Raw genomic sequence first — 26,882 nt, forward strand, 5'->3', positions numbered from 1 at the left:
TAATAAACTTATAATAAGTAGTTAGTATCTCTTAGTTCTTTGCAAAACTGTACTATCAGGGAAGTCATTATGTTTGACAATGGTTTATATATAAATAGCAACATGAACAGTGGGAGATCAATATCAAATCAATAGCATATTCTTACCAAAAAGATTAAGAATTTTGTTCCCAAATGTAAACAGCAACTTTAAGAAAAATGCAAGCGCAATGTGTGAAAATACTTGGACATGTGTATTTTATGGAAAGGATGGAACCAGGATGCAAAAGGAATTTGATTGACCATGTTGATTTAGAGGGTGATTTTTTCAGGACTGTTACAGCTCTAAGACATTTTGACCTCTTAGTTGAAAGTAACTATTTTCTAAACATGAATGTAGGTCTTTTACCATTGCATAAAAAACACAAGAGTTCAGTAATATGTAGAAAGTTTTTTCTCTTCATGGGTAGCCACAAGTCTAAGAAATATGCAAATTGAAAACAAAATAAAACAAAAGAAAAAAAACAAGATAATTTAACAGATCACTGATTAAAAATAAAATTGCAAGTAACAGTGATGGTGAAATTTCTTATTTGCATATCCATCTATAAGTTTGCATCCATGCAGCATATATATTACCTGACTAAAGTTAATGAGTAACACAATGTGGCCCACAGTGTTCAGTTTCATCTGGAAAATAAACTACTAGTTCAAACAGTAGGAAAATATTTTATGGTTTTATCTATTACATAATATTTTGTTCCATGTCTGTAATTAATTAATGTTTTCCAATTCCTTTGGAAGCACCATTACACATGAAGATAAACTATTACATGAAGCCATCTTTTTATCTGTTTTTTAGAAAAACCAGCAGCTGCACCAGCAGCTAAGAAAGCAGAAGTGGAAGGAAAACTTTATTTTGTGTCAGAGCCTCAGAGTATAAAAGTCATGGAAAGTAAGAACTCTTTTCAAAAAAGTATATTGTCTTCTATTTGCCTACATCTTTTGTTCAAGAGTATGTCTTGCTGTCACAGATAGCTGGAAAGACTTAGCTTCCTCATTTACATCTTTCTGCAGAGACTGTTGCAAAATTTATTGCAAAAGTTGGAGGAGATCCGATTCCTAATGTGAAATGGCTGAAGGGAAAATGGAGACAGCTCAACCAGGGAGGTCGCATCACAATCCAGCAGAGAGGAGATGAAGCCAAACTAGAAATAAAGGATGCAATAAAAACTGATTCTGGCATGTATAAATGTGTGGCTTTTAACCAACATGGTGAAATTGAGAGGAGTGTAAACTTGCAAGTTGAAGAAAGAAAGAAAGAAGTTGTTGAAGGGGATCTCAGGGCAAAACTAAAAAGGTATATGGGAAGTTTTTGTGGAGTAATTTGTCATCAAAAGAGAAGAAACATTTTTTTATTATATGCATCTCAGATATTTTTTAATATTCATTAAACATGAATAATTGTAGTAAAAAAGGAAACATCTGACTAGATTAAACAATTTGACTGCTCAGGGCAGCTCTAAGCTGATTCATTTTTTCAGTGATCAGCTTCCTAGGAATGAACCATTGTATACTTAACTTATGTCATTGATTTGAATAGCACTCCAACAAAAAAGAAGGAAGAGGAAGAGCAACCTATTGATATCTTGGAACTTCTGAAAAACGTAGATCCCAAAGAATACGAGAAATACGCTCGCATGTATGGAATTACAGATTTCCGTGGCCTCCTGCAAGCCTTTGAGTTACTAAAGCAAACCCAAGCAGAAGAAAGCCATAGATTGGTAAGATACAGGGTGACTGCAGCATTGGCTTTGTTAGGGTTAACATCGTTCTTTTGAACAGAATTGGTGTCCACACACCAAAGTTACCTTGTACGCAGGAATTTTTCCTTAGGTCTTTTACTGACAGTTCTCAGTTTCTTTCATGTTCAAACACACAAAAACATGAATGGGCCATCTGGCCAAATACATTCTGTCTTTACAACTCGGCTGCAATTTTTAAGATTGGAAGTTACAGTACAGTTACAGAAAATTTGATGTTGGAACTAAATCTATGTTGGATAAACATGACAGCTTGATACCTAGTATTCTTTGGTCTTTGAGTATATTCTGCCATTTTACAGGAAATTGAGCTGACAGAAAAAGCTCGAAGAGAAGATCAGGAGTTTGATGAACTTGTAGCTTTTATTCAGCAACGACTCTCACAGACAGAGGTAAACATATTTCTGGAACGATTTGTGAAATACCCAAACACACAACAGGAAGCCTAAAACTGATTCAAACTAATTTTTTTCAGCCTATTACTCTGATAAGAGACATTGAAAATCAAACGGTTTTAACAGATGAAGATGCTATCTTTGAATGTGAAATTAAAATTAACTATCCAGAAATTAAACTTTCATGGTACAAGGGAACCCAGAAACTGGACTCCAATGACAAATATGAAATTAGAATTGAGGGTGATCGCCACATACTGAGAATCAGGAACTGCCAACCTGAAGATCAGGGAAATTTCAGAATAGTATGTGGACCACACATTGCCAGTGCCAAGCTAACTGTCATTGGTAAGTGTAGTTTCGAAGTCTGTATTGGAATTATTTTACACTTTAATTATTCCACTGTCTGATGTCTGCTAAAATGTATGTTTTAACATGCTAATAGAACCTGCAGTTGAACGACATCTTCATGACACTACTTTCAAGGAAGGAAACACATGCACGCTGTCTTGTCAGTTCTCTATCCCAAATGCCAAGTCCCAGTGGTATAGAAATGGGAGACCCATTAAGATAGGAGGGAGATATTCAACACAAATCTCTGACAAAGTACACAAACTCATCATCAAGGATGTTAGAACAGAAGACCAGGGACAGTATACCTGCAAGCTTGAAAATCTAGAAACAACTGCAGATCTGGCCATTGAAGGTTTGTAAACAGATATAGAATCTCTTTATTACTGTAGCAATAAAGAGGTTCTGGATGTTCCATTAATAGAAGAAATAAAAATAAAAGGAATTTCTTAAAGAGATATTCTCAAACTTGGAAATGGACTAAACAAGAAATCTTGCTTTCCTTTCTCTTTGAAAAATATATGACATACTTGTATAACTTAGTATTTAACTAAGTCATCATTACTAATGTGCCCTGGCCCTCAAGCAGTCAAGTCATATTTCTTTTTCTCTTATGCTCTTACATTTTCCTTGGATTTCCTCTTTTTCTTAATTCTTCTGTATCTTTCATTTCCTTAATGGCTTGTCTTGTATAATTTATCTGCACAGAAATCTTGCTGTAGTTGTACTCTTGTGTCTTCTAATCTTCATTCTTACATAGAAATCTTCATAGGAGATTGAATTCCTTTTTCTTGCTCTGCTTTTTCAACATCTATTGTTTCAAGCTCTTATTTAGCTATTATCAAAACTACGAGAAGGAATTAAATAAGCTAAATGTCCTGGTGGTGCATAACTGTTGATTTATTTTTTCTTTCTAAAAACAGCGGAACCAATTCAGTTCACAAAGAGCATACAGAACATTGTAGTGAGTGAACACCAGTCTGCAACCTTTGAATGCGAGGTGTCTTTTGATGATGCAATTGTGACATGGTATAAAGGCCCCACTGAACTGAGAGAAAGTCCCAAGTACAGCTTCAGAAATGAAGGTCGCTGTCATTATATGACTATCCACAACGTAACTGCAGAAGATGAAGGTAAAAAATGCATGGAATGCATGGCTTATGCCATTCTTCTGTCTGATTTTGTTGTCTGGTTTTTTTAATTGTAAAGACATATACATATCAATATTCTTGGGTATTGCAGGTGTATATTCTGTAATTGCTCGCCTTGAACCAAGAGGAGAAGCAAGAAGCACTGCAGAGCTCTATCTGGTAACCAAAGGTTAGCAAATTTGCTAAACAAATTAGTGGTCATAGCCATCTACAAAATCCTGAGTTTGAAACATGATTCTGAAAAAATAAAGAGTCCTAACATAAATCCAATATTCTTTTGCAGAAATCAAACTGGAGTTGAAGCCACCAGGTAAAGATCATGAGCAAGACTTGCCCAAGATTATGTATAAACTCTGTCATAGATGTAACACACTTCCCTGCTTAATTTTTTAGTTTCAAATCCTTTTTTCCTAGTTTTATAATGCCAAACCTACACCCTGAACAAATATTCCTTATCTGTGGATACAAGGAACTACTTATTCTCATAAATAGTGGCAATCAATAATATGAAAATTCCAAAATAAATTACACTAGTGTGTCTGGGGCCCCATTTTGTACAATACTGCAAGCCACGTTCTCTAAAATCCAGAACTTTATTTTTGTTTGAATGACTGAAAGTGAACAACAAAGTCACACCAGTGATTAGGTTCAACGTTCTCTACACAACTGAAAAAAACATCCAAGGAGGCAAAATGGGTAGAAATCCTCTCCTTGTGATGTAACAATGACCTTTTTTTTCTGAATGTAAAGAGCTAGGAATAAAATGAAACAGTGTAGATTCTGGCCAGACTTGAAGGTTAATGCAGTTAGTTAGCTGCTGGTCAGCCAGCTTAATCTTGAGGAGCAAGATACCATCCTTGTGAGCTAGAACAGAAAGATTAAAGCACCATGAAGATAAGAACATTTGCTGTCCCCTATTCTCGGGGATGGCATATTCAAGTCTATTTTTTTATTAAGTCAATTAAACATTTTGATTTTCTAGATGTTCCTGATGCCAAGGTTGCAGTCCCATCTCAAAAACAAGCTGAAGGTAGGGTAACAAACCATACTTGTTCCATAGTGCTGGTTTTTCTCTGTAATAAAGCAGCAGCCCAGTGGGAACCTCAGAGAAAAATCTTAGCTCAGTCATAAGATCTAGTTAAATGCCTCTATGCAAATATGATATGAGCAAAAGTTTGCTTGGATAGGTTTGTTTTGCTGGGAAAACTATACACAGAGAGTGGCAGGAATGAAGCCCTTTCTCTTAAGAATTTGTCGTTTCTATCTTGTTTTCATATCAGTCTTGTGTTCATTCCATCTTTCTTTCATTTCGATTTTCCTCTTTTGAACATTCTTCCTTTTCTACTATTCTTTTTGACACAGAAACATCTTTTAAACAAACTGTCTGAATTACTAAAAAAAAAGTAAAATGGCAATGAGAAAAAGAAAACTGTAAAGGGTCAGAATTCAAATAAAGGTAGACTGGTAATTCCCACTCAAAATATATTTTTCCAGCTACAGTAAACTGTCAAAACGAGAACCATGTTGCTTTCTTCCTGCAGCTGCAATAGAATTATCTTTTCTATTTTCCTAATGCACTAGGGTTTTTCTTTATTTACAAGAAACCATCACACTCATGTTTTATTCTAAATATTTTATTTTTCCTACAAGCTGCTCCTATTCCTATTCTTCTGCCTCTTGTTCCACCACCAGAGGAGAAAAAGCCAGGTAAGGCTACTTGAAGTGTTTGGACAGTATGTGCATGTTTCATTATGACTGTTGTTTTGGGGAGATTTTAAAAAAATTTTAATTTTAAAATACATTGATTTTAAGCAGAAAAAAAGGTTCCACTAAAGAAAGTCTCCAAAAAGGTGGTTGAAAAGGGTCCTGAAGTAGTCCCACCACCTAAAGGTAACTTTCCCCCTCTTACTTTAAAAAAATCCTCTTTAAAAATAGTAACATTCCTGTGTGGAAAAAAGACAGTGTGTTTCTAATTACCTTGAATTAGCAAATCTGCTTGATTTTTGTGTTTATGTTAGTAACGTGTACATTTAAAATCCAAGATGGTTTGAACTACTTTAAGAAAGTAATTTCTTTAAACCATCTATGAGAGTGAAACAATTATCTGTGAGCATTAAAGGCACCTTGCAGTTTCCAAGCTATGATATGAATAATACATTTTATGATTCTTAAGTTCCTGAGGTGCTGCCAGAGAAGCCCGAAAAGATCAAAATAACACCCATGGCAAGGAGAGAAGGGGTTCATGAAGAAAAGAAAAAAATATATGAAGAGCCCAGAGAACCTTATGAAGAATGGGAAGAAGATTATGGAGAAGACCATGACTTTTATGTCAAGGAAGAAGGCTATGATGAAGGAAAAGATGAATGGGAAGAAGCTTATGAGAAAAGAGAAGTTATTTATGAAGAAAAACGAGTAATTCATGAAGAAGGTATTTTAATCATCATATAATTTTATTTTTTCTCTTTTCCTGTATCTACTATTAAGACCAGTATTCTCCCAACTGGGAGAATGGTGCTTGATAAGACAGGAACTCTGGTATGACAAGGTATAGATGCATAAAGAAATGTATGCAGTATAATTGTCTCCGACCCTACTGATTGGAAAACATCTAACTTGGAAATAAGCAGAAAGTTTTACTGAAAAAACTGAATCTCAAAAACTGTGGTTTTCAACTTCATAAATTTATAATGGTATAACTAATAACTTTATAGAATGCATTTCTCATACTTAGACAATGTTATAATTTTTAAAGTGGTTGGAGTTCCTAAGAAGCCTGTGCCTGAGCAAAAGCCACCAGCAATTACAGCTGAAAAGAAGGAAAAGAAAGATGTAACAGTTCATAAAGGTATGAGTTTCCTGTAAAGCTAAGAGGAACATATAGATTAATATCTCTGACACATCTCGTTAGAGCTGAGCTGTGGTGTTTATTCACCTTTTCTTGAAAATGAGAGAATTCTTTTTATTTTGGACAGTGACATGAGCAAGGCTCATGACAAGTCTTCTTGTTCTCCCATCTTGTATTTTTGAAGGGAGAAAATAGTGGCAATGGTGGTTGAAGAAAACCGAGTTGCTGGCAAAACTAAACTGAGGTTTAGTGATCTTTCTTGCTCACCCATGCTTTGGGCATGGTTGGTGCTCTTGAACCAGTGAATGCTGCACTTCTGTGAAGTGTCCTCATATTTATATCACTTCATATTTCTCAAAGGAGGTTGGGCTGATCACCTGTTTCCTAAATGCCACCACTATTCACTACCAGTGAACAATCCACTGAACAACACACAGGATGTGCAAATGGTATAACATCCTAAACAAGAAAATAGCCATTTCTACCTGGTTTGTGTCTTGAAAATAATTTGCAAGATGATTTAAACAGTAAATGTATGTGAATCACTTACAGTTGTCAAGAAACCTGTCGATGAAAAAGTGGAGGTAACCACTCAGAGAGTTGCAGAAGAAAAAGTCGAACGGGTTGAGGGTAACTACAGTTTGATTGCCTTAATGTCATCTTTACATGAAAGTAGTGGCTATTGTTACTTATCCGATCTGCGTATGCTTTGTCTTCAGTTAACACATCAAAAACCTTCTGTTAAAGCTTTTGCTAAATTTTATAAAAGGAAGATGAAAAGCGTTTTAGGGGAAAATAAGAAATGCAGCTGCTATCTACAAATGCTGTATGAAAGGAAGTGAGGGCAAATTTGTACTGGATGAAATGGTATGTTTCAGTCTAAGCTGCAAGATACAAAATCCTCATCTTCCTCAGATTTCCACCAAGACCTCTCTACCAGAATGTCTTTGCTAATTGTTCACTTATTAAATAAATATTTATTGTTATTGTCTTACTTACTACCTCCTCTAGTGTAGCATTTCCCATTCTGCAGCTGGAGTACTCTGGACCGCAGTTCAATATGTCAGGATATGCCTGGGTACTAAATGCTCCGAGTTACATAGCCCCTTTAGAAAGTTGCAATAAAAAGAAGCAAACACATTTGTTCTGCTGCTTTGCATGATTCCAAAGAGCCTGATTTAGTGAGTTAGATTATGTTTGTTGTTTTTGAAACATCATTGCTAGGTAGCTGTAGACTTATTTGATCTCTTTGCTAAATATATGACCTAGTAACAAAATGTTACTGCCAACAGTTACCAAGAAAGTTCTACCACCAAAGCCTACCCAAGTGGTCATCGAGGAAAAAGTTATGAAAAAAGAAGGTAAAGATCAGCATCTTTCAGCTGCAGTTTGCATTTTTTCCAGCACCCTGTGTGTTCTTGTGCTTCATGTTCTTGTGCTTCTTGTGAATATGTAGACCTGTGTGTATCTGCTTGGATGTATTATACTAGTCATACTGTGACTATTATCAGTGTTTAAATATTAATGTGTACCATGCCTTTATCTCTCACAATGTATATTGTTAATTTGTTTGTGGCAAGCCTTTTCATTCTTGTTTAAACAGCATACAGGATATTGCAGTGTGATTTAGCTTCTTCTTCATCTATTCTGCCTGCTGGTCTATGCTTGCAAAATTACGGCCAGTGCACCAGAATTTCTTTGGAGAGCTGCCTTTGGAATTCTTTTTATATACTAATTTCAAAAGCCTGTGCATGCATTACTTTCAAATTTGGGGGTTAAAAGTGTCTCTAGTCCTTAACAGATACTAAATATTTATTACCCGTGTATGCTTCTTTTTTGTTCAGTATTCTAGAGTATGAATACTGGCTGTCTAAATATGTCATCTAAGACTTAAATGTGCTATACAGATGCAGATTTGAGGAAAACTCACATGCTGACTACCACTAATGTGGTTCTAGAATATAAAAAACTAAAACAAAATCCTATCTTTAAAGTACCAACTGTAGAAACACGGACTGTTTCAGAAGAAAAGATGTCAGTTTCTGTCCATGAAGAAGAGCATTCATATGTCCCAGGTATGTAAAAACCAAAAATCTGAGCACCCAAACAATCTTTCTATCCTACTAGATTTTCTTTTAATTTATTTGTATGTATGCCAAATTACATATTTAGACACATCATATATTTGCCTTTCAATATGCATTGCTTTTTTTTGTTCATTGTGTTATGTAACATCAGCTTTCTTTAGATTAATAGATGTCAGTTTTCAACTCTTGATAATTATTTAAATGTGCTTCTTTTGAAGAACCAGCAGAGCATGAGAAAACAGTTGAAGAAAGATTCTTTGAAGCTGTTTACTCAATTGAAGGTAGATTAATTAAGAATGAGATGTTAATATTTAAGATTTTAAAGAGTCTGTAGTTAATCAAAACCCATTGTAAGATTTGCACGTGCTGTTGGTTTTCTGGATGACATTTTTAGTGACTTTTGTGTGCTGGCTATGCATAATATCTTCTTAAAAGCTTTTCTGATTTAGTATGGACATCAATATTTCAAGACTCCAAATTTAATATCTTGAAAATTCCTATTGTAGCACATAAGGAAGTCAAAGAGGGGAAAGTCATTTCTACAGAATTCGAGATACCTCATATTGAAGGTGAATAAAGTCTTTGTATTCTCATGTGCTCCATATCTCTGAACTTTCATGTTATCTGCCTCTATCACTCTTTACCAAAGGGTAGCATATAAGATCTGAGGTCTTTCCATCTCTCTATGGCTCTATTGTCAAAAGTCAAACCCTATTGCTTTTCTAAATCTATTCTTCTTTAACACTGTTTTAAATAATTCTTTGAACAAGTCTTTTTGAGATCAGCATATTGTATCTGCATGATAAACAAGAACATTTTTTGACATACAATCTTTGTTTGTCCAGTGTGCTGAAAGTAGCCTACTGTGATGTACCAAATATTTTTACTGTCTCCTAAGTGTTCATCACCTATCTCTTTAAAGTGCCTGAGGTACCAAAGAGGCATGTTCCTGAAGAAAGAAAACCTGTTCCAGTCCCTAAGAAAGAGGTTCCACCAGCTAAAGGTATTTCTACTGTCCTACTGAAAAAAAACCATACCAACAAACAAAACAAACACAAATTATCTTTTATGATATTATTTTTCACATTTTCTTGAATAGATTTATGAATTTACTCTCTATGCAGTTTTAGTTTTGCATTATATCCTTATCTCCATATACATTGTCTGATTTTACATTATTTCCCTACTTTTTCATTCCTACTAAAATTTATCTTACATCTTGCATTTGTCTCAGTTTTGGCCCTTTCTTTTTGTACCAAACTTGTGCTTGTTTCTGTTTAGGTTGTGTGGCTTTTACAGACTAGAGCAGGGTGTTCTTACTTTAGCAGAGTGCCATTAAAGGTGATAGTGCAGGAATATTAACGTTGGATTTTTATCCTATATCATATTGTCTTCGCTGTTTAGTTCACTGTATGTCCAAAAGGTTGAACATGGTCATTTGTTGTGGTGCTCAGCTCCTTGTTCAGACAGTATGTTATACAAAGCAATCTTGGATTATTGAAATTCCTGTGTCTGAAGAAAAAGTATGCTTCTATTCCCAAAGAAGAAGCCAAAACTATACTTACTGATGGAATATCTTTTTAATTTTTTTTGTTAGCCTGTGTGTAAATATGTTTGTGTTTGAAATTGTTTTTTTCATGTATAATTCTCTGTATATATAGAACAGATTTTAAGGCCAGATAATGTTCTTGGGCAGGTCTTTCTTCATAATCAGCTTTAAAGCACTTAACAGGCTTACAGAAACTGGTTTGATATTTTATTTCTTTTTCAAATTAATGCTACTCTTGTCTCTACCTTCTGTGTTAAATGTATGAATGTGTTATGTTGCGTGTCTTAGTATTCTTGTCAATGGAGTAATGAAATCTTTGAAATACAGCAGTCAGTTATCTTACATTTTATCTTTTTTAAGTGCCAGAGGTGCCTAAGAGAGCCCCCCCTGAGAAAAAAATTGCTGTTCCAAAAAGAGAGGAAGCTCCAGCACCTAAAGGTACACATAAATAAATACCACTTTCCTTGCTATCTTCAGCATCTTGTTTAGATCCAGTTTTGGTTCTGATTGTTAAGGGATTCTGGTTTTAGTTAGCTACATGTCATAGATGCGATCTTAAAACACCTGTAATTTTAGTTACTTAATATTTTTATATCTCTGAAGTGCCAGAAGAACCTAAGAAACCAGCTCCAGAAGAAAAAAATAGTAGGGGCAGCTCCACCTGCAAAAGATACAGTATTTTTCATGTTAATATAATTCATTGTAGTCTTGTAGAATATTGCATTTCTTAGCTCTTTCAGCTGTTGTTTTTTGTAAGCAAATCGTGTCCATGTGTAATCTTTTTAAATGATACATTTCTGTTATGTGATGCTTTTGCCAGTTTTGCACTTCATAGGTCCTAAAACTAAACACTTTTTTTAAGTGCCTGCAGTTCCTAAGAAACCTGTCCCTAAGGAAAAAGTATCCCCTGATGTTCCTAAAAAAGTTGAGGCTCCTCCAGCTAAAGGTATGCTTTCCAGTAGAGTGAAAGAATATGCTGTTTCTCAGTGTGTGTATGTTGTGTATTGTTATTGGTCATTGATTTGTGCTTTCTCTGTGAATTCTGCTGTTCTGATTTAGTGACAACAAATCAATGCAGTATGTTCTATATGTTGTAAAATGCTTAGAAAAATATAATTTCTAAATATTGGATCTCTGCAATGTGTTCTGTGCTCAGCATCCTCAAGCAATTCTTTGGAAACTTAGATACAGTGCTTTGCAACATTGCTCTCACTATGGAATTTTAAAAGCATACATTTAAATTATTGTCTTTCAAAGTACCTGAAGTGCAGAAGAAAGCCACTTTTGAAGAAAGAATATTTATTACAGAAGAAAGAATGTCTGTTGCAATTCCAGAGGAAATCCCATCTCCTGAAGGTACACTATAGACATAGGATAATGAGAAACTGGTGGTTTCTCTACAAGTCTGTCGTTCTAAGATGAAGATAAAAATAATAGTTAGTTATACTCTATGATTTTTATGTTGAACCTTTTACAGACTAGCAGGCAGTTAAGAGCCCCTTGAACATTTCACTCTTGATCCCATGCCATTGACAATGGAAACTCTGCCACTAAATACAGTGATCTTCAAATCAGGTTCTCATTAAATCATAGTGAGAATTATGGACGTATAGTATTGAGATCAGATTCTGCTATTTAGGACTGTAAACATCCATTTATCATACTCCCTATAAAGTGCTCTGTAGACCTGCAGTTAGCAATACTGTTTTACACAAAATATCTGCTTCAAGATAGCTGAAATCAACATTTTGAGTGGTTTTATATGCCATTAATAACTAGACAGTCAAGCCAATTTATATATTCTATTAAAAAGCATAAATGAGTTTTTAAAATCAGATATGGAAGTCACCTATCTAACTTATGGACATGCAAATATCTATTCATACATATACATGCACTGTTAATTTCTGTGTCTTTTGAAAATTGACCTTTTAACCCAGAGCAAGTTGATGCTTTCCATGATACAGTCACAGTTCTAGATTTACACGTGCCAGACTTTGCTCTCAGTTCTTGACCTACCCTTCCCATCTTATTCCTGTCCATCTTACTTTCATGTAGATGGATAAAGGAGCAATCTCTTAATTCTTTGATTGTTGTTTTCTCTCCCTGAGATGTGATGGGGAAGTTTGGGAGCTGAGTCACTGAAGGATATTTGAGAGATAGAACAGCACAAAATAGGATACATGGGTCGTGGACAAATTATATCATTTAAAACAAACCATACATATATGTGTGCATATGTAGCACTTTCTGTATTGTATTTATATCTGTCATTGTCATACAGGACTTATAAGAATCGGGCTTCATCTTCATGTATTGATCTCTCTTTTTCCTCCATTCATACATCCACCAAAAATATTAAAACTAATAATTTTCTTTAAAGAACAAACAGTTGAAGAATGGACTGAAGAAGACATGGAGGAAGTATCTATTTCCTTTCACAGAGAAGAGATTTCTGAAGGTATGACCACAATTCAGGAATACTGGGCAAAAACCAAAAGTTATTTTTGTTCCTAACAAAAAGTTATTTTTGTTTTTCACCAAGAATTGTGGGAATTAATATCTCCTCTCTTCTTAAAGAAAAAAACAATTGCTAGTATATGAAAAAGTTAGATATCTTACAAACTTTGATACTAAGAATACCTATTACTTGCTTTTGAACAGTGTAGTAGTTCATCCTGTTTTAAAATAATGAAGAATCTCTTTGATACAGAGAATTATCAGCTCTTTTTTATTAGAAAAACTCTGTTGGAAGTTCATGTTCCACCAGGTGGCATGCAGGAAATATAAGTCCTCTAGAATATCATAGTGTACTCTGGTTCCTTGGACTATTTAATCATAAAATAACTAAATTATCTCCGGCTGTAAGTTTACTGGTGAAGGGAGGTAATATACAGTGACTGACTCAATAGCAATTTACAAGTGACACTGTTGAAAGCATTGTCAGGTTAGCATTGTCCCATTAGTTAGTAATGGGAATTTTTTTGGTGTTTGAAAGAAAAGCTTTCTCAAAATTAGTAAAATTCCAATGACTCCCTGCCAGCAAGCAGAGCACTGGGCTGCTAATGCTTTCCTGGGGGACGGCTGCATCAGGATGCTCAACAGCCCACTCCTGCTAACTCGCAAAATTCCTAAATTCCCACCGGAGTGAACTGGTTGACAATGAAATGGCAGGTGTTGATGTAGTTCTTCAAATGCTGAGCATTTTCACATTCCACCGAAGTACAAGATGAGAGCTCAATCTCTGTTTCATTTCACAGGTGTTAGTAAAGCAGGCTGCTTGTTGTCTCACAAATACTTGGTTGCTTACCAGGGCTGTAAAGACAGTGATAGATGTCAAATACTTAGGTATTTTTTTACTTTGCTTTTTTGAAGTGTCTGAAGAACAGTCTTACTACATAGAGGAGAGGGTAACTGTTCCTAAAAGAGAGGAAGCCCCACCCACTAAAGGTATAGGTTCTTATAATTAAAAATATTGGCTGTTTCATCATCATATGTTGCTGATATGTGTTTGTGTTCATTTGTGGCTTTTCACAATAAGGAAATGTGTGCATGTTACAGTGATGCTATTCCTCTTTGTAAGACTATGTATGGTAATCTTTTAAAGTGCCTGAGAAGCATAGGAGAGTTGTCCCTGAACCAAAAGTTCCACCTGCCCCTAAGAAGGCTCCAGGAGTTAAAGGTACAAAACAGTTCTTCATCTGGGTGATGGATCTTCGAGGGGATTGTATTTGTTTTACTGTCTTGTTTGTATGTGTTGATGTGAGTAATACCTGCTGCCAGTGATTAGTGGTTGTCTCAGATTTCATCTTGTACTATGAAAAATGCTGATTTTGTTCATTTGGTAAGAAACATTGTGATGTAGCAGATAATTACAAATATTGCACCTTAATAGTATATCTTGTCTTCCTTCTTACCTTACCCATGTTTCTAAAGTTCCTGAAGTTCACAAGAAAGCAGCACCTGAAGAAAAAGTACTTGTCCCTGTGCCTGAAAAAATGAAGGCTCCACGAGCAAGAGGTATATTGGTGGTTTGTTCCTGCTGCAAGAAATACATTCTTGTCTCACATTCTGTCTTTAACATATTCACATGTTGACTATCTCATCTATCACATGATCTATCTCATATATCGTATTTCTTAAACATTAAATGTACTTAAGTCCATTTGTCTACAGTGTGGCCTATGGCCTGTGTTTTGATTTGATTTATGTGTTATTGTGTCTTTTATCTTATGCCTGTTGGTGAAAATCAAACTCTCTAAAGTTGCACAATCTTTTTTAAGAACCTGCAGAAGAACAGGTGCCCACTTTTGAGATAGAAGTTGAAGAACCTCCATCAACCAAAGGTAAAAATCCTGATAATAGTTTTATTATTATGAACTTTTTTGTTTGTTTGCTTGTTTCACTTGGCAGTATTTCGATTTAAGCATTTTTGTTTGTTAGTATCTGTCTCCTTTCTTTTGACTCTTTACTCATCTTTGTGCTATGTCTGTAAAGTACACTCTTCTGCAGAATCTGTTTTGTTGTTGAAGTTTACCTTGCATTTTCTTTTTTTAAAAAAAATCAGATTGAGTAGATAAAATTTTAATATGTTTGCATTTTAAATATTGCAATTAAATATTCCTATTATTTTCAAGTGACTAAAATGCACAGGAAAATTGTAACAGAAGAAAAAGTTGCAGTTGCTAAAAAAGAGGAGGCCCCACCAAAAAGAGGTATATGATTTTTTTGGAGTTATACAAGAAGTCATTTCAGAACACTAATATAAATTTATGATGTCTAATTGTTTAACACACAAGCTGTAGTGTTCAGTGTTTTCTGTCTCGACTTACAGAACTGTCAAATCTCTTAATTTGTTTTTTTGTCATCTGATGCTTTTAACCACAATTAATTAAAAATCTTTTAAAATCAACTTTTTTTAAAAAAACAAATGCCAACAGTGCCCAAGAAGCCTGTTCCAGAAGAGAAGGTACCTGTTCCAATTTCACGGAAAGCAGCAGCTTCGCCAGAGAAAGGTATAAAAGTTCTTTTGAAACTAGAGAAAGCTTCTAAATATCAGGTGTCCATGTGCACCATACTCACCATCAGCTTGGTTAATCAAATCCCAATCTCTCCTGACTTATAAATGGAAAGGACCTTTTGTCATCTTCCCTGCAACAGAATATAGAAGGTGTCACACACCTGTATTCCATTTTCTTGCCACTATTTAGCTTCATTGATCACTGAGTCTGCCTAAGAACTTCAGGAAGCTGAGCAAAGACATTTACTCAGTGAAGAAGTTAAATAAATATGAACACATTTAGAAAGAAACTATCAATGCTTTATAGCATTATCAATATCCAGTGAAGGGTTTCAAACTTAAAAATATGTCTTTTGTTTCTGTCATTTGCTTGTGTTTGGAATGTGGTCTTGTTACATATCCTGTATGTGTGGTGTTCTATGGTTTAATTCTATTTCTGAAGAGCCTAGAAGCAAATTATTTGCACCTTACTTTCACTCAATCATTCCATCTTACTTCATGACATGTGAATGTGCTGTTTGCTTTTTGATGTGTTTTAATACTAAATGTATTATTTTAGTAGGTATTATTGTAGTATTTAACTATAGTTCTGCTGTTACTAAAATTGCACAGGGTTTCATAGCGTCTAATTTATTCCTGGAACCCCCCAAAGCAGTGGTCTTCAAAATACTTAGTGCATAGCTAGATAATATGCATTAAAGCTCCTGGTGGTCATTTTCTCTCTTAAATGTCTTAATGTGTGTATTTCTGGTGTGATTGTTGTGTTTATTATAAGTATCTTTGCTTTGTAAATGTATACCATTTCCCCATAATTGTTTGTCCGCAATTCTTTTGTATGAACTTCAGAAAAATGTGTGTTTTCTTTTAGAAGATAGTATTCTTACAATTAATATCTTTAAAGTGCCAGAAGTACCGAAGAAAATTGCCAGAGAAGAAAGAGTATCCGTTGCTGTTCCAAAAAGAAAAGTATCTCCACCACCAGAAGGTACTCCTGCCCATGGATTCACATGTGAACAGCCTGTCCTCATACAATACAATCAGAGCTTCAAGCCAGCTGGTCTGATGCCTTTCTTGAAGTTCTAATGTTAGAAGCATAGAGTCATTTATGTTGGAAAACAACCTTAAGATCATCAAGTCCAATCATTACCCTAAAACTACCAAGTCCACAACTGTGTTCCACCTTAGTCCTGAGGGAACCTTAACAGAATCTTTGAGAAACACTAGAGATGTGTTTTTTCTTCAATTAATCTGGGTGTGGGAAGTGTCAGGAAATAATAACTAGTTTTCTAAGAAACCCCATATAGGTTGTTATGTACATTATATTGCACCAGAAAAAAATATTAACATTAGATCCTGTCTTTAAAGTACCAACAGAAGAAGAACACTGGGCTATGTCAGAGGAACTATCTATTTCTCTTCACACAGAAAAGGAGATTTCATACACAGGTATGTGTTCCCCATTGAGACAAAACAGGGGAGCCTCTTCCTACATTTATGTTAACAGAGTTCTTCACCTAAGTCGGAAGGCCAAAGGAAAATGCTTTACCTCTGCTATTGCCTGTCTGAATGAGGCACTTAATCCTGTGGCAGCACAAGGGCTTTGAAAAAGTCTGCTGCTTTGAAAGAAAAGTCATAGCTTTGTCACTTTTTGAGGAAATCAATTGATCTGTGGAAAACGAGCCACAAGATGCCTCATTCTTACTGCTTTCAGATCTGCTGCTGTTGATAAACAGAATTATCTAATTCAAATTATGAAAGATTAATACAGTTGCATCAGTGTGAAGCTAAATACTCCATTTCATCTCTCTCTTGGGGAATGACAGGGGGACAGGCAGATTATAGGTACTAAGAAAAGGGTGGAAGAAGATCTTTGACAGGCTTTCTGTAAGGCAGGAATAATATGCCGGCTTGTCTGCCAAAAAACCCCAGGACATTCTGTCAAAACAGAAGGACATTAAATACAACAAATTCTCCCATGGGATAATAAATTGAGGTGTTGTAGCTAGGACAAAAGAATCCAAAGGAAACTGAGCTTCCTGGCAAGGGTGATCATGCACAATGCAGGTTTTATTATTAAATCAAGCAAAGTTATCAGCGCTAATCACTTTTAGTTTAAGATTTCAAATGCAGATTCACTTGGCACTTAAAGGAAATACCAAGCAGGGCTTTGCCAGAAAATACTTAAGGAGGTGATCAGTCTTCACATGTCCCCCAGAATAACAGTAAGCATCAAGACTTGTGGCATCCACATGCCTATGCTCACTGTACCTTGTCATGAAATAAGCATGGAGAAGTTCTCAAATCTGTCACTGACAGAATGGATTCCATCTCTGAAAGGAAATCAGAAAAGACCATGAATCTGTTGAGAAAATGCCAAAGTTATTCTCTATATTGGCAAGTCTAGTAGTCTTCCAGACATCAAAATGCTATGATAACTTTTTGTGCAGTTTCCAGTTATATTGATCAAAAATTTCCCAAGACACCTGCCTCAGAAGATCCATTCACTGATGTTCTGAAAAAAGACAATACACTGTTGAAACAGAGTGCATTCTTTCCTGAACAAATCATAGGAACTGAACACACCTCTGTCTTTTGGAAATTTTTCTGCTCCTGTAGGGGATGGCTCCTTGCCACTTCATAAAGCAGTGGAAGAAGCAGGAATCATTTCAGTTGCTATTGTCTTAAAACATTTGTTGTTACTCAGTTGAATAGCATTCTAATGACTTCCATAATTACATCCAATGTCAATAATCACACTTGTCTTTTACATATAACTTTGTATTCGTAAGATATCTTTTTGTGTTTGTCTGAAGAATTGTTTTGCTTTTCAGCACTGTATAAAAATTCTTAAATGTAAATGTGCTCTATCTTTTAAGTGCCTGATGTACCAGAGAGGGCTGTCATTGAAGAAAGATTACCAGTTTATCCTCCTAAAAAACTGGCAAGACCACCAGTCAAAGGTATACTGGATAGAGTATTGAAATATGGTACAAACGTTTTTTGTGTCATATATGTTCTATGTACAGTGAATAGAGACTTGTTTTCTAAGGAATGTTCTTCCTTCAGTTTAATTCTTATTTGAAAATGCCTTGCCATCCTTATTATTTTCTAAATTTTAAGACTCTCTTAATTGATATCTTTTTAAGTGCCTGAAGTACGCAAGACAGTTGTCCGAAAAGAAAAAGTATATGTTGAAGTTCCTCAGTATGAAGAGGAAGAAGAGATTCCAAAATTCCAAGAGGAAGAAGTCAGCAGGTATGAGAAGGAAGTAATCCATTACAAGGAAGAAGTCCACCATTATGAAGAAGTTAGTCACTATGAGGAGGAAGTTGCTCAGTATGAAGAAGTTCCTCAATATGAAGAGGAAGAAGTCACACATTACGAAGAAGAAGATGCTTATTATGAAGAGGAAGTTCCTCAATATGAAGAGGAAGAGTCAGAAGTTCCCCAGTATGAAGAGGAGGCTCCCCCACCAGTTAGAGGTACACTTCAATTTTTGGATTTATGTGAGAAAAAGTAGTATCTTTTCATTCTGTTTATGTACCAAGTTTCTTTTTCTCAGTATGTTCTAGTGTGCTTTACAATGTGCCTTTTCCAAGATGTTCAGCGATCAGTATGTAGTGTAGAAAACGTGATGGCTGTATGTCCACTTTTTACTGCTACCTCTATAAACTTCAGAGTTCTGTGTCGTACATGTTTATTCCTCTTTCATATGAAGTCTAGTCTTTCCTAGTTACTAGGAAAATTAAACAGATCTTTATTTCGCCTTCATCTAGGATCCAATTTTGCTGTCAGACTGTGCTTTGAGATATTTAGAAACGTTAATGAAAATTCTGCAGTCACAGGCAAAAAACATGTTTATTTCAATACATTTTAGTTGAAAATTTTGCCTCCCTACAGTTAAGGGGAAAATATCTTAATTTAAGCACAGTCAAGGTTTTATTTTTTTCAATTTAAGTAAACAATTCATAAACATTGCCATTACCCAAAAAATTGTGTTATAAACTGCTGGGTATTTATAAGTATCCATAATTCCATGTTTGAAATAAATTAATCAGTAATATGATGTGCTTGTTTTTTATATGTAGAAAGCACTTGGAAATCAGCAATATATATTCAATACATATGCAAAACTGCATTATTCAACATACCAGATGCAAAATATTACATGCCTGAGAAGTAGTAGGATCAAGCTTTAGGGGAAAATAAGAAGTAGTAAAACAACTAAATAACTAAATAGTTGTTTATTACAATGTTTATAATAAACATCCAAGAATTAGAAGGAAAAAAATGTGCTTTTGCAAGTTTCCGCACCAGGACATTTCTTAAACTTCTTTAATAGCTGGTTCTAAAAAGTCAAACTCTGTCTTAACTCAATCTTTTGATTCACAAATAAGTGGTTGAACTTTAAAGCATTTTAATTGGTGTCCTCAGTGGCTCAACAGGGAGAACAGACATAATGGCAGTTAATATAATCTGCTTACTGGTTTATTTTGTCTTAAAACTCAAACCATGTTAAATCATAGCTATATGTTCTGGGTGTGTATTTGTGATGCTTGCTTGCACATTATGTTCCTGAAGTAAATTCCTAAAAATCAGTGGTATCTTTCAAGTGCCTGAGGTTCCCAAGAAGCCTGTTCCAGAGGAAAAAATACCTATTCTGAAGAAAAAAGAAGCTCCTCCAGCAAAAGGTATATATCTTCTCTTTATGTTAGCAAGTGTTGTCTGAATATATTTTTCAGATACCTTGTTACTCTTTTCTGTTCTTTGTTGGTGGGAGATCTTCATATGAAATGTATATGCTGCTGTCTTCTTTTTTTTTTTTTTTCATTTCTGTTTTGAATAGTTTGTGAATTTTTTTTTAACCAAAATAATGTCTTTGAAGTGCCTGAGGTGCCAAAGAAACCTGTACCTGAAAAGAAAGTCCAAGTGCCGAAGAAGGAAGCCCCACCAGCAAAAGGTATATGAACTTGTAATTCGCTGTGATAATGAATATCTTCTAGATCTCATTAATTTTCTCACTTGTGTTGAGCACTAGGGTACTAAAAGGATTGCTGCTTTTAAAAATTGTGGTTCTTTGTTGTTTTGCTCAATTGTTCAATGTCAGTGGCTTGTATGTCATGGTGTTTTAGAATCACATGCCAAGCTCAGTTTACATTAATATCTTACTAAGTTCCAGAAGTGCCAAAGAAACCTGTGCCAGAAGAGAAGGTCCCTGTTCTTGTACCGAAAAAGAAGGAAGTCCCATCAGCCAAAGGTATCTCAACTCTTGACTGAATGTCAAAAAAAAAAAAAATTAAAAAAAAAAAAAATTAGAAATTGGTGCTTGTTCACCCTTCCTCTTTAATATAATGTAGAGTGACAAGGGTTTCCTGTTCTTGACAGTTTTCTTTGTCATTCCACTTTTTTGATTCATATAATTGTTCTTGATGTTATGGTTCAAAAATGAAATTCTTAAACCACAATAATGTCTTTAAAGTGGCTGAAGTACCAAAGAAAGCGGTGCCAGAAGAGAAGATACCTGTCCCAGTACCTAAAAAAGTGGAAGAACGTCCACGAGCCAAAGGTACACCAGTTTATGCAGGTTCAAGTGTATGATGTTAGTTTTGTTTCTTCAGCTGTAGAAGACTGCAAGTAACTATTCCATTCTTTATTCATGGTAGTGTGTTTGATACCAAGCCACACAATGACCTGATTGAGCAGGGCTGTGTGGCCCTTTCTCTTAGTCATGGGGGTTATGTTTATTCTACTCTTGAAAAATTTCTGTGTTTGTTTCTTGTATTGTCTCTGTCTTTTGGATTTTACATATCTAAATTTTTCAAAATTACTTGCTGTTTCAAAAAAAGATGCTCCAAAGTATAAACAGTTTATCTAAACAGCAGGACTTACCGCATGAATTTGTAATGCTTCAATCTGTATGTTTCCACGTTTATATGTGTGCATAAATTTATGGATAAAATCAATGCTTTCTTTCATAAACAATGTTTTACTATATATATGTCATTATCTTAATATCTGTTTTAGAGTTACCATTTTAATGTTTTATGCTACACTGAAAATTAATTTCTTAAACAAAAATATCTTTAAAGTGCCTGAAGTGCCCAAGAAGGTTCCAGAAAAGAAAGTACCTGTCCCTGTGCATAAAAAGCCAGAACCCCCACCAGCCACAGGTATCTGTTCTTATAGCTGAAGATGTAGATGATGTTCTTCATTGTGTCTGTACTTTTGTTATTAGAAATTAACTGAAGCATCCTGCAGTTTGTGATAAACGTGCTTGCTAATTCACACTCTTTAGCTTCTGTGTATGTTGTCTCAGTTTCTCACGTTGTGTCTAAATTTTCTGTAATTAAAAACTATCTTTGAAGTGCCAGAAATACCAATATCTCCCCCTGAAAAAGTTCCTATTTTTGCTCCTGAAGAAGAGGAAGAGGAAGAGGAAGTTGTTCCAGAGACACCAGCAAAAGGTACACCATTTCTTGAAAATTATTAAGAGTTCTTACCAGCACATTTAAAGATCTTCATCTCTATTGAGTGTTTTAAGCTGCATGTATATGTTGGTATACTTCTGAGGAGAGTTTTCTGCATCTTACCTGTCTTTGTGACTCTGTCTTAGTAGTTCTTTGTGTTCTCTGTCTTAGTAGTTCTGATGCTCTAAAATTAATATATCTTAACAAAACAATATCTTTAAAGTGCCAGAGGTGCCCCAGAGAGCCATTTCAGAAGAAAAAGTACCTGTTGCAGTTCCTAAAGTAAAGGAAGTTCCACCAGCTAAAGGTATATCACCTTTTGGTGTTTATAGGTAGTTCTTCCTTACATTTTCATATTTCAATGGAACCCCATTTTAAGAGTCTGTTTATACCTATGTAAAGTCAGATCCTTGGGTCTAGCACCCTGCTGCTAGCCTCTGCAGAGTAATACTAACTCGCAGACAAGGCTTGATTGTTTATGTCGTTACTGGCTTTAATGGGCTAAGAATAAGGCCTGGAATGATCTGATTGTTTCATGTTTTAAGTGATTGCTGTGAATGATATAATTAATTGTTATTTCATTATTCAGAGCTAATGGTTAGGTTGATTTAATCTTTGTTTAAACAAATTACTTGGAGTAATATTTTAAGGACCTGGAAATTCTTCAATTCAGGGGGATCATTCTGATAATTACATTGAAAGCATGCTGAAATCTAAAGCCCTTTAGCTAAATGGATGATACAAAGAAGCAGAAGATACACCCTAAATGTGAAATTCAGAGCAGAGGTAGATGTTTGCATAGGCCATCCCTTGTTGCTGAGAAAATTCTACCTCAGCAGCTGAGTAGTTTAAAAAGACAAATGACAAGCACAACTTGGAAGTATTTTATGTGAAAAAAACAGAAGCTCTTGTTTGTAGCCTGTCTTGCTGATGTTTACTGTCGTTGATGATTCTGTATAATTACTAATTGGACTATAATTACTAATTGGACAAAAGAGCAAATCAGCATATAATCGTTATAACCTAATTGCACTTCGCTCTTATTAGGGAGTGAAAAATAACATGTTTTCCCAGATTTTATTGTTTTTGAATTGGTGTCCTTGTGTTTTATGTTATGAATTTTTCTTTGTTGACATGGAAGTAAAATTCTTAAAATAATATATTTAAAGTGCCTGTGGTGGCAAAGAAAGTTGTTCCTGAAGAAAAAGTTCCCATTTTTGCTCCTGAGGAAGAAGAAGAAACTATTCCAGAGGAAGCCATACCAGCAAAAGGTATACAACCTTTTCTTGCAAGTTACACATGAGATCTCTTGGGTTCATTCAAGTCTTTATTTCTTGTTCTAAGTTGTATATAAGTCTTAATGATCTTTTTGTGGACCTTGTGATCTTGTTTCATGTTTTTTCCATGTTTGTAATGCTGTGAAAGTAATTTTAAAATGTCTTTGCAAAATAATATCGTTAAAGAGCCAGAGATTCGTAAGAGAACTGTCCTAAAAGAAAAAATGCCTGCACACACTCCTGAGAAACTGGAGCTTCATCCAGCAAAAGGTACATAAATTAGTACCTAGGAACATAATGTGTTGTTTTTCTCATTAGTGTCTATTCTATTTTGTTAAATTGATATTAGATTTGTGTCCCAGCTGTCTGTGTTTAGATGTATGATAAGAAAAAGTGTGTGTAATGTCTCAGAGTGCCTGCCAAATTCTTAGTGAAAAATAAGCTCTGAAATTATTTGACTTGTTCAGGAAGCCTTCCTATGCATGTAGCATATTTTGCTTTTATTTGTTTCATCTTTAAAACATGTAAAGTATATTCTGCAGATCATTTCTTACTTCATTACGTCTGTTTGTGTATGTGTTCTGTTTTTCTCATACAAATTCTTAAAATAAAATAATGTTTTTAAAGTGCCTGAGGTGCCTAAGAAACCCGTTCCTGAAAAGAAAGAGCCTGTTGCTAAAAAGGTGCCGAAAGGTCCACCAGCCAAAGGTATTGCAGCTTGTAAATGCAGTTATTGTTAATAGATAACATTCTGCATACAAATTGAGTTTAGGACATTTTAGTATGTGTGTTCTGTGTCTTGTCACTATACTGTTTGTCTGTTTGTTTCTTTCTTTGTTTGTAAGTTTCCATCCTGCTATTTGTAAGCTTCTGGGTTTTTGTCTGTTTCAAAAATGTTTCAAAAAGGACACTGAAGTTAGGACCTATTTTCAAAGTACCCAAGCTGTCTAACATTATTTCTACAGAGAAGGTAGCTGTTGCACCCCCTGAAAAAGTGGCGGTTTCAGCTGCAAAAGGCATATATCCTCCTGATTATGATTAATATTTATGCTAAAAATACTCTCGATTTTCTTCTAACTTTTGTCTTTGTTATGTGTTTCTGCTTCAGTTTATGTTAAAATTCTTCATTATCATCTTCACCTTGTAGAATTATAATACCTGTTTCTTGTGCTGCTTTACGGTGTTGGTTTGGTTTTTTTGTAAATTCTCAAAAGAAATCCATGTCTTTAAAGTCCCAGAGGTGCATAAAAGAGCTGTTACTGAAGAGAAAGTGCCAGCTGCTGTGCCCAAGTCCAAAGAACCACCACCAACTAAAGGTACATATATATTTCTTCTTATTCCTCCCAAAATCTTGTAAAATATACATAATGTTTCAGAAGCATGTTCTTACATTTTAATGGAACTTTTCCTTGCAGTTTTGTACATTTTCTGTTCTATGTAGATTTTCTTGAACAAATGAAAAAAAATAAACAAAGAAAGAAATAAATGAAAGGTGGGAATAATAGTAACAACAATACTGTTTCTTAAGTGCCAGAAGTATCCAAGAAACTTGTCCGGAAAGAAGAAGTCCCTGTTCCTGTGGTGGAGAAGTATGAGTATGAATATGAAGAGTATGAGAAGTACGAGACATATGAAAGTATTGAAGAGTTTGAGACAGTTCAGGAAACTGAAGAACTTGAGGCATATGAAGAACCTGAAGAACCTGAGAGATATAAAGAGATTCAGGAACAGGAATATAAAGAGGAGGCTGAGGAAGAAGATGTGTATGAAAAGTATGAGTTTAAGGAGAAGGAAGAGATCTATGAGAAATACGAAGAAGTGTATGAGGAGGCTTATGAAATCCAACCAGCTATAGGTACATCAAGTTATGATTTCTTCATTCTTAAAGTTTGCTGAGATCCCAGCTACTGCTTAAGACTCCTTTTGGTGTTTATATTTTTCCCTGTTTGTAGTCCTATGTGTAATGATAAATCATTTCAAAGATTGTTCCTCTTCTATCCTTCCTAAGGAGTTTTTCCCTTCAAAGAATTCCCTATCTAAGTGCCCAAGAGAGAGCAAGCTTAGATAGTTCTCCTTCAGCCTGAATTAAATATTTTTATGTGTTGGTATTTTTTTCTTTTGCACGCTTTAGCTCCTCTGATTTCCAGAGATGTAAAAAATCATGTAGGACCTTCTTTCTCATGATTTCAATTTATGACCGTAGGATCCCTCACACCAAATGAAAGGTGCATCTAAAATGTACCAGAAAGATGTACACTGATATTCATTAGTTTTCATTGCCAAGATGTTGCACTTGTCTCTGCATAAGTGATGAGATGGTTCCTGTACAATTGAGTGATTTATCTCCTTGGTGTCTTTGTATCTGTGTATCATCTGTATAATTCCTCAAAAATAACTTCAAATCTGTAATGAAATATTTTTTTAAGTGCCTGAGGTGCCTAAGAGACCTCTTCCAGAAGAAAAAATACCTGTTCCTGTTCCTAAAAAAGAAGGTCCACCAGCTAAAGGTACATCACTTATTAGAAATTTTAAAATGTTACCTCCTGCCTGAGTCTCAGAATCCCCAAATCCAGTAATTTACCTATGCTGCTTTTACTGCTTGACCCTTACCTTTTGCAGTACAGTCAAAGACAGGCATTAAGATACAAAAAATTATATTACTTTAACAAAACGTCAGTGTGACAAAATACTTTTTGAGGAGTAAGGAAGTTCAGGTGGGATCTTCAAGTCTTAATTTTTGTCACCACAATGTTAGTGATATTTTAAAGCTAATCAATGAAAACAAGCAGATGAATAAATTCATAAAAGTCTTTTAAGCTATAGTGGCATACCAGTGAAATTCTAGTTTCATACAGAATACTAAAAATCTAGGACAATCTTCAATTTAATGTTCTGGATTGCATATAATCTTAGTATGTGTTCTCTGTATCAGGTCTACAAAACGTAAGTGTCATGAATAGCGTTTGTCAGTGGATGGTTGTAGAATTTCTGTACCGGTCTGGAGCTCTGCAATTGTATGAAATTTTTTTTTTTTTTTTTTTTTTTTTTTTTTTTTTTTTTTTTTTTATTAAGACTCAGAGGTAGTTAATCTAAATCAAAGCCTTACCATATTCCAAACACGTATTCATTAGAGCTGTTAATTTATGAAATCTAACTGCTAAGTAAGCCTAATCCCAGGCAATAAATTCACCAAATGAGGGCAGAGTTTTCCTTTCAGTGAATACTGAAGACTCTAGCTATGTGAATCCAAGCAAAATAGTCCAGATGGGTGGCCTGAAAGGCCACCATTCAATAGCAAGTTAGAACAGTGTACTTTGTATTTTTCTAAATTTCCTGAGTCTTGGTATTGTTTGCTTTTCGTTTAACTTATGTTCTTACATGATATACATACTGCAAAAGTTCCTAAAAAAATACCCATGTCTTTAAAGTGCCAGCAGTACCGAAGAAACCTGTTCCAAAAGAAAAACAAGTATCTGTGTATCCTAAAAAGGAAATTACTCCACCAGCTAAAGGTATATTTCCTCCATATTGCTGTCATAACCATGATCTCCACTTTTAGTCTTTCGCTTTTATTGTTTGTTTAGAAAGATGTGTATATGTCTTATGTCCACACAGTGTTTGTTTCAACTATTTGTGATTGTGTCTTTTTTTGCCTGTTGGTTTCAAGTGATTTGTTGAAAATATGTAAGTCGCTTTAAACAATGTGTGTTCTGTTGTTAAGCTACATGCAAAAGCAGTTCAGAAAGAAAGAAAGAATACTTCTGTTTCTTCTTATAAGGAAGGAGTTATCACCCTCCAAGTTTATGGCCGTCTTTCCAGATGTTTTTAATATGTTTGTCTTCTGTAAAATCTTCAAAATTACCATAGATTTTCTGTCAGGAAGCATTTGTTCCTTGTTGTTTCGTTAATCTTCCTTGTTGGATTTGTTGTTCTTCTTTC

The 26,882-nt window shown here is 34.9% G+C and overlaps 1 protein-coding gene across 3 annotated transcripts in view; it reads left to right on the plus strand.

Annotated features, from left to right (window-relative positions):
- Nucleotides 1-26,882, plus strand: part of TTN (titin) — a 237,288-nt gene that overhangs the window by 84,691 nt on the left and 125,715 nt on the right. For all 3 annotated transcript variants that reach the window (XM_071747224.1, XM_071747225.1, XM_071747226.1), the window contains exons 96-141: nt 841-933; nt 1,056-1,338; nt 1,582-1,762; nt 2,104-2,193; nt 2,277-2,544; nt 2,642-2,902; nt 3,471-3,680; nt 3,790-3,867; nt 3,982-4,008; nt 4,681-4,728; nt 5,349-5,405; nt 5,511-5,588; nt 5,872-6,126; nt 7,096-7,173; nt 7,836-7,904; nt 8,538-8,618; nt 8,849-8,911; nt 9,137-9,199; nt 9,553-9,633; nt 10,540-10,617; nt 11,042-11,125; nt 11,437-11,535; nt 12,563-12,640; nt 13,555-13,629; nt 13,787-13,861; nt 14,116-14,199; nt 14,463-14,525; nt 14,817-14,894; nt 15,120-15,194; nt 16,101-16,184; nt 16,565-16,645; nt 18,076-18,159; nt 18,346-18,681; nt 19,813-19,890; nt 20,085-20,159; nt 20,373-20,456; nt 20,679-20,765; nt 21,289-21,369; nt 21,565-21,663; nt 21,890-21,973; nt 22,836-22,937; nt 23,571-23,651; nt 24,176-24,259; nt 24,472-24,798; nt 25,370-25,450; nt 26,372-26,455. In XM_071747224.1, the coding sequence (XP_071603325.1) occupies nt 841-933; nt 1,056-1,338; nt 1,582-1,762; nt 2,104-2,193; nt 2,277-2,544; nt 2,642-2,902; nt 3,471-3,680; nt 3,790-3,867; nt 3,982-4,008; nt 4,681-4,728; nt 5,349-5,405; nt 5,511-5,588; nt 5,872-6,126; nt 7,096-7,173; nt 7,836-7,904; nt 8,538-8,618; nt 8,849-8,911; nt 9,137-9,199; nt 9,553-9,633; nt 10,540-10,617; nt 11,042-11,125; nt 11,437-11,535; nt 12,563-12,640; nt 13,555-13,629; nt 13,787-13,861; nt 14,116-14,199; nt 14,463-14,525; nt 14,817-14,894; nt 15,120-15,194; nt 16,101-16,184; nt 16,565-16,645; nt 18,076-18,159; nt 18,346-18,681; nt 19,813-19,890; nt 20,085-20,159; nt 20,373-20,456; nt 20,679-20,765; nt 21,289-21,369; nt 21,565-21,663; nt 21,890-21,973; nt 22,836-22,937; nt 23,571-23,651; nt 24,176-24,259; nt 24,472-24,798; nt 25,370-25,450; nt 26,372-26,455 (5,085 nt within the window). The remainder of the gene's footprint in view (nt 1-840; nt 934-1,055; nt 1,339-1,581; nt 1,763-2,103; nt 2,194-2,276; nt 2,545-2,641; nt 2,903-3,470; nt 3,681-3,789; nt 3,868-3,981; nt 4,009-4,680; nt 4,729-5,348; nt 5,406-5,510; nt 5,589-5,871; nt 6,127-7,095; nt 7,174-7,835; nt 7,905-8,537; nt 8,619-8,848; nt 8,912-9,136; nt 9,200-9,552; nt 9,634-10,539; nt 10,618-11,041; nt 11,126-11,436; nt 11,536-12,562; nt 12,641-13,554; nt 13,630-13,786; nt 13,862-14,115; nt 14,200-14,462; nt 14,526-14,816; nt 14,895-15,119; nt 15,195-16,100; nt 16,185-16,564; nt 16,646-18,075; nt 18,160-18,345; nt 18,682-19,812; nt 19,891-20,084; nt 20,160-20,372; nt 20,457-20,678; nt 20,766-21,288; nt 21,370-21,564; nt 21,664-21,889; nt 21,974-22,835; nt 22,938-23,570; nt 23,652-24,175; nt 24,260-24,471; nt 24,799-25,369; nt 25,451-26,371; nt 26,456-26,882) is intronic.

This window comes from Heliangelus exortis, chromosome 6, assembly GCF_036169615.1.
Source record: "Heliangelus exortis chromosome 6, bHelExo1.hap1, whole genome shotgun sequence".
Lineage (NCBI taxonomy): Eukaryota > Metazoa > Chordata > Aves > Apodiformes > Trochilidae > Heliangelus > Heliangelus exortis.